Source organism: Oratosquilla oratoria, chromosome 12 (genome assembly GCF_046742065.1).
Source record: "Oratosquilla oratoria isolate Oo_2021 chromosome 12, ASM4674206v1, whole genome shotgun sequence".
NCBI lineage: Eukaryota > Metazoa > Arthropoda > Malacostraca > Stomatopoda > Squillidae > Oratosquilla > Oratosquilla oratoria.
The window spans coordinates 28,023,756-28,030,964 of NC_134788.1; the positions used below are offsets into that span (position 1 = coordinate 28,023,756).

The 7,209-nt window shown below is 40.1% G+C and overlaps 1 protein-coding gene across 1 annotated transcript in view; it reads right to left on the reverse strand.

Annotated features, from left to right (window-relative positions):
• Window positions 1-712: 712 nt before the first annotated feature.
• LOC143031160 (uncharacterized) overlaps window positions 713-7,209 on the reverse strand; it is a 28,252-nt gene continuing 21,755 nt past the window's right edge. The window contains exons 2-3 of the mRNA XM_076194681.1: window positions 3,016-3,362; window positions 713-2,301 (exon numbers count right to left, since the gene is read on the reverse strand). Coding sequence (XP_076050796.1) covers window positions 2,165-2,301; window positions 3,016-3,346 — 468 coding nt within the window. The 5' untranslated portion in view covers window positions 3,347-3,362 and the 3' untranslated portion in view covers window positions 713-2,164. The remainder of the gene's footprint in view (window positions 2,302-3,015; window positions 3,363-7,209) is intronic.

The window sequence follows — 7,209 nt, forward strand, 5'->3', positions numbered from 1 at the left end:
TCAAATTATCTATGTATTTATTTATCAGTATTTTTCATAAATTATTTATTTCTATCTGTTTATATTTATATGGGTTATAAATTATTTATTAATTATTTATCAATTTAAATTTTCGTTTTTATTAATTTCGTTTTTGTCATAATTTTCGTATTATTTCATTCACTTTTATTTTTTTCTTCGTCCATATTTGGGGTAAAGGTCCAACGATAGGGACGTGCAAATTGGGGTCCCGGAAGTAGGATGTCGGTTAGAAGCATCTCCCCGTCGCTTGCCTGTTATTTTATTTTTGTTGTTGTTATTAGTATTGTTATTGTTTTTATTATTATTATCATCATTATTTCAGTCTTTTTTCCTCTTTTTGTTCGTTTCATGCCTATAATTTATTTTGTTTAAAAATATTTACGTAATTTTATTTTTCATTTTCATATTAATATAATTATCTTTATCTATTTATATATATTTTTCTCTCATGTTATATATCATTTTTCTTTTTCTCTTTTTATTTTCACTTCTTTATTTATCTAATTGATTTAAAATTGTTAGCCACTTTTGTGTCTCATATTATCTTATTCTATTTATATATATGTTATTTAATTTCTATTCTTATTCTTATTTTTCTCTATTAACTTTTTTAATTTTCTTATTTATTCTTTTAGCAAAACTTGGGTTGCCAAGTTATATCAAATAAGGATAAAAGAAAAAAGGACCAGAACACGTTCCTTGTTTTATTCAATGAATGAAACGATACAATAATTATCCCTTAAAAGATAAACACGAAATACCAGGAAAAAGGAATATCATAGAAAATGGGTTTGCTACATAGAAAATGGGAAATGGGTTTGCTACATCAACTGACTGGGAAAGGGAGAGCTATTGCAAATTTATACATACACCTGGCCATTCTGTAAATTGTCTAGGCAATCACTTTAGCGTGCGGTCACGAAGCGTAGGTATAATTTATGACGTCACATCATTCATATATATATATATATATATATATATATATATATATACACATACATGTATGTATATATATACACATATATATACATGTACATATTTTGTGTACGTTTGTGTGGATTGAATTCGTGTTTCGCAAAAAAAAAGAGAAAAAGAGCAACTGTTTGTGATAAACAGCTCTTTAGTGAAAAAGAGTCGGGGGTACATCCATTAAAGAGCTATAACTCTTTATATATGTATATATATATATATATATATATATATATATATATATATATATATTTTTTTTTTTTTTTCGGCTGGTTCCAATAATGTTCCAACACGAATTCACTCCCCGACAAGATGAAAGCCTTCTAAAAAAAGAAAAGAAAATGATATTGGACAAAGATTTAATAATAACATACTTGTTCTTTGAGATACACATATAAAAAGAAAACACAGTTTAAGATATGTACATAGTTTGTGTTTGTGTTTGTGTTTGTGTATAAATGCAGGCTTGTAATAAACACGGTTTTTTTATTTTTTAAAGCCTACAAAAAAATGATCGTTTTTTTGATAATTTTTTAAATTATTTTTTATTTTTTTATATATTTTTATTTTATTTTTTCTACAAGGTTGTGTGTGTGTATATATGCATATACATGTGTGTGTATGTATATTTTATGCATATTTATATACATACATATGTACACACGCATGCAGATACACGCATACACCCACGCACACACAAACACATGTACACACAGGGAAATTGCACATGTGTGTATACAAATGCACACATAATAGCATACACACAAAAAACGCACATACATACATACATGATTATTTAGGGGGGATGAGCTTCATTGAAGGCACAATATATTCCCCCCCATTCCCCCCTTCTTCCCCCCACCCCCTATTAATATTGACTAAATCCCCGATGAAAAAAAAATAATAAAAAATAATAATAATAATAATAATAATAATAGTAATAATAATAATGATAATTTATCTAACCCCCTCATTACACACAACCCCCCCTAATAATCCCCCCTACCAACCCCAACCCCTAAATAATAATAATAATAATAATAAAAATCCCATTTTTTTTATTTTTTTATTTTATTTTTTTATTATTTTTTTCTTTTATTTTTTCCACACTTGTTTTATTTGAGGGGGATTTTTTTTTTTTTTTTAATCTTTTTTTCTAGAATATGTTGGCTTCTTAGAAGAGAGTCTTGAGGGCGAAAGCCAAGGCGGCTGCAGCCACCGCGGCTGGCACGAAGACGCCAGCACCCATGGCGGCGGCGCTGGGCTCGGCGTTGGCTTCTTCAGAGGTCGAAGCTGCCGCAGGCTTGGCTTCTGTTGGGCAAGAAAAAAAAAAGAGGGCTATAGGGGGCTTTCAGGGGGATTGGGGCTTATAGGGGGCTTTCAGGGGACTTTTAGGGATGTTGGGGGCTTTCAGGGGGATTGGGGGGCTTTCAGGGGGTTTGGGGGATTTTATGGGGCTTTCAGGGAGATTGGGGGATTTTAAGGGGCTTTCAGGGAGATTGGGGGATTTTAGGGGCCTTGGGGGGCTTTTAAAGGGCTTTCAGGGGCCTTGGCGGCTTTTAGGGGGCTTCCGGGGGGGGTAATACCTTATTACTAATAGTAACAGTAGAAATAATAGTAATATGAAATATAAAGTATTCATTAATACAAGGTATTGTAAAAAATATGCATGTGACGTCATAGCAAATGTGACGTCACTAACATCCGTATGGTTAAATGACGTCACATAAAATATGACGTCATCATTCTGTCGTGAGCATAAATGACGTAGCAAAAAACCGATGGCGTCTTAAATTTGTGACGTCACCCAACATAGATATATATTAATGACGTCAGAGGTGGTGTGTGTGTGTGTGTGTGTGTACGTGTGTACCCTGTGACCCTGGAGTGAGTTCTCACTAATAATTCGCGAGACAGATCCTCCACGAGTATAGCTACTCATGGTTCTTGTACTGTGCAGGGTAACGTAAACACACGTACACACGTACACACGTACACACGTACACAGTCAAGGCCCATCCTCACCTTCCTCCTCTGCGGTTTCTTCAACCGGAACGGGTGCCTCTTCTTCGGGCGCTGCCTCTTCCTCAGGTACAGCTTCTTCCAGAACTGGAGGCGCAGCTTCAACCTTGGGCATGGGCTCTTCCTGAGCGACGGGCTCCTCCTCCACTTCCATGGGGGCGTCCTCGGCGTGAGGTACAGCCTCTTCCTCCTCCATAGGGACCTCGGCCGGTAACTCGGGAGCTTCTGCCGCAGGTTCGGCCGGCGCTCCCTCCTCGTCCTGGGCCGTGATGGTCGTGGCAGTAAGGGCCAACAGGGCAAAGCCCACGATTGTCACGGTTTGCCAACACTTCATGGTGGTTGTGGTGTCTCTGTCAGGAAGAGAGAGAGAGAGGGGTTACATTGTGCGAGAGAGAGAGAGAGAGAGAGAGAGAGAGAGAGAGAGAGAGAGATACGTTCTATATACATTGAGAATATAATAATAATAATAATAATAATAATAATAATAATAATAATGATGATGATAATAATAACAAAAATAAAATAATAATAATGTAATCATAAAAATAATAATATCAATAACAATAAAAAATAATCAAATAATAATAATGGTAATAATGATAATAATAATAATAATAATAATAATAATAATAATAATAATAATAATAACAATTGTCTATAAGTCTGTGTCTATACATACGTGACTTAGTTTCGTAGGGCACACGTAATAGAGAGAGAGAGAGAGAGAGAGAGAGAGAGAGAGAGAGAGAGAGAGAGAGAGAGAGAGAGAGAGAGAGAGAGAGAGAGAGAGAGAGAGAGAGAGAGAGAGGTTAGGGGGGGGAAGGAGGGGGAGTGAGGGAGTGAGAGAAGGCTCAGCCGAATATGGCAGTCTGTTGTTGCTGGGCTGAGCTCTGGAGGGAGTGGGAGGGAGGTGGAGGATGTTGAGGGAGTGGGAGGGAGTGGAAGATGGTTATGGTCAAGTTAGAATATTTTTTTTAAGACACAGAGAGAGAGAGAGAGACACAGAGAGAGAGAGAGAGAGAGACAGAGAGAGAGAGAGAGAGAGAGAGAGAGAGAGATAGACCCCCACTCTCTCTTTCCTAACGCCGGCAAGCCGCATCGACCCTCTCCCCCTCCCTCCCACTCCCTTTCTCCCCCACCTACACTCCTCCTCCCCCTCGTCCTCCTCCTCCTCCTCCTCCTATGACGAAGCAACATTACGTAATTCTTCATGGACGACATCGCAGTATATGCATTGTGTATATCCGAGTGTGTGTGTGTAAATATATTCTAGTTCGTTGCTTGTGTATGTGCGTATATGTGCGTGCGTGTGTGTATTGGTATACACACACACACGCACACAAGCACCTCCTCCTCCTCCTCCTCCTCTTCCTCCCCTCCGTCCTCTTCTACCACCACCCACTCCTCCCCTCCTCCTCCTCCTCCTCTTCTACCTTACCGTACCCAATGACCGTAAGACCTCCTCCTCCTCCTCCTCCTCCTCCTCCTCCTCGTCGTCGTCGTCGTCTTCCAAGCATTTCCCTTAAACCGCCTCCTAAGCTAATATTCAACTTAAAACTTAACCGCCTTGCATTTAAACCTCTTTAGTACTAGGTTAGCCTAACCCGCTTCCCTAACCCTCGCAAACTACAAAAAAAAAAAAGAGTTATCAAGTCTTACGCGTTACGTAAGTCCAAGAAAGACTACAAGACAAACATGCGTTCTTAGTCATTGCATCGTTACGTAACCGCCCCTACCCCCTTCCCCCTTCCCTTAGCCCCCCTCCCTACCCCTCTCTCTATCTATCTATCTCTATCAATCTATTCTCTATCTCTATCTTCAGTCAATCTTGTACAAGCTTCCCCCTTCCCTACCTCTCTCTCTCTCTCTCTCTTTCTCTCTCTCTCTCCACCATAATTCAACCTCATTAACAACACCAGAACACGTTATATAAAGTTCTCCCCCTCTCCCTCCCTCCCACTCCCTTCAATGACCTTAAAATCACAGGACTTTCTCCCCGTCTCCATAGCAACTAAGATGACCCTAAAAACTTGACCTTATTTGGGACATATTACCAAGTGACCTTAACTTAAGGTCAGTACCTGAAAAGACCTTAAGTGTGACCTTATTCTTTGACCTTAAGTGTGACCTTATTCTCTCTCTCTCTCCCGGTTGACCTAGGTCAATAGTTTTCTCATCGGGGTAGAGTATCGGGTTCGCGTATAAAGGTTCGAATCCTGTTATACAGGATTAAATTCGATTCAGTGGAGTATTCTTTTTTTTTCGCCAAAAACTTCTCTTTAATGGAGAAAACTTTCCCAAATTCGGAAATTTTCAGAAAAAAATAATTTTGAAAAAAGAAAATCGTATTTTCGGATAAAAGAAAGTTCGTTTAACGTTATTTTCGACGTAATTTCGGATAAGAAGGTACATTATCATTATCATCATCATTGTTAAATTGCTTCGTTTAATCTAACGTTCTTATAACACGCAACGGATGTGACGTCACAGGCCCCCTCCCCCTCCCTCCCAATCCCTCCTTATCATTATCGTCATCAACTGTGTTTGGGTAGATAGTAGAGATAGATGAGCCACTTGTAGAACAATAACAATAACATGAACGTCAATACACACACGCACGGGCACACGCACGCGCGTACACACACACATGTACACACAAAACAGGTTATATTTTGATAACATGTGTGTATGTGTATGTGTCTGTGCGTGTGTATTTGTGTACATACACACAAACGACTTTGTAAGTACATCTGATATGAAGCTGGGTTCTGTGTACGTTTGCGTGTACATGTATACTTACATGTGTACGTATGTGCGTATGTGTGTATTTACGTAATTGGTATGTAAGGATAAGATCAACGTGTGTGTGTGTGTGTGTGTGTGTGTGTGTGTGTGTGTGTGTGTGTGTGTGTGTGTGTGTGTGTGTGTGTGTGTGTGAGTGTATGTGTGTGATTCACCATGGTCTTGGATCACGTGTTGGGCTCGTGACCGACAGTCATTTCCTTCCCGGAAGAGAGCTCAGAGCTCATAATATGACTGAACTATGGGTAATACTGTGACCTTACACACACCCCGCCCACGAGAGTTGGAGTAACAACCCGCTGCGCAGCGATACTCAAATTATTTCAGCCCTGGGCGGGATTCGAACCCGGGCCGCCGTAGTGGCGGCCGGGAACTCTACCAACTGCGCCACGAGGTGTGTGTGTATTTACCTAGTTGTATTTACCTAGTTGTATTTTACGGGAAGGGGAGCTATGCTCGTGGGGTCCCGTCTTCATATCTCATTTTATCTAAACTATTTTTAAATTCATGTATTGTTTTTGCACACACCACTTTCTCATGGTGTGTGTGTGTGTGTGTGTGTGTGTGCGCGCGCGCGTGTGTATGCTAAATGTCTAATTTTCAATATAGCACGCACACACACACACACACACACACACACACACACACACACACACACAAGCGATCTAGTGTTCATTGATTTCTGGCGTAAAAAGCCCCGCCCACATTTGCTTTCCGACCAATCAGCGATCACTTGGGGGCGTAGTTTCCTTTCGCCTCTGTTAGGTGGATAGGAAGATTTGGCCAGTGAGGAGGTACAGGAAGATGAAGAGGAGGAGGAAGAAGAGGAAGAGGAAGAGGAAGAGGAGGAAGAAGAGGAAGAGGCGAAGAAGAAGTGGAAGAGGATGCGGAGAAGGAAGGAGAGGAGGAGGAGGAGGAGGAGTAAGAGGAGAAAGCGAAGAAGGAAGAGGAAGAGAGGAAGAAGAAGAAGACGTAGAGGAAGAAGAGGAAGAAGAGGAAGAAGAATAGGTAAATATTTTTATCTGTATATCACAAACACCATTATTTTGTGTGTACGTGTGTGTACGTATGTACGTGTGTGTGTGTGTGTGTGTGTGTGTGTGTGTGTGTGTGTGTGTGTGTGTGTGTGTGTGTGTGTGACAGACAGACAGAACAAATACATATCTGTCTGTGTCTGTCTGTAAATACGCACATACGCACACACACACAGGTGTATGCATGCGTACATACATGTACACAAATGCATATAGTCTGTGCACACACACACACACAGCTATGGGTCCTTCCATCTAATAAAAACACTCACGAGAGAGAGAGAGAGAGAGAGAGAGAGAGAGAGAGAGAGAGAGAGAGAGAGAGAGAGAGAGAGAGAGAGAGAGAGAGAGAGAGAGAGAG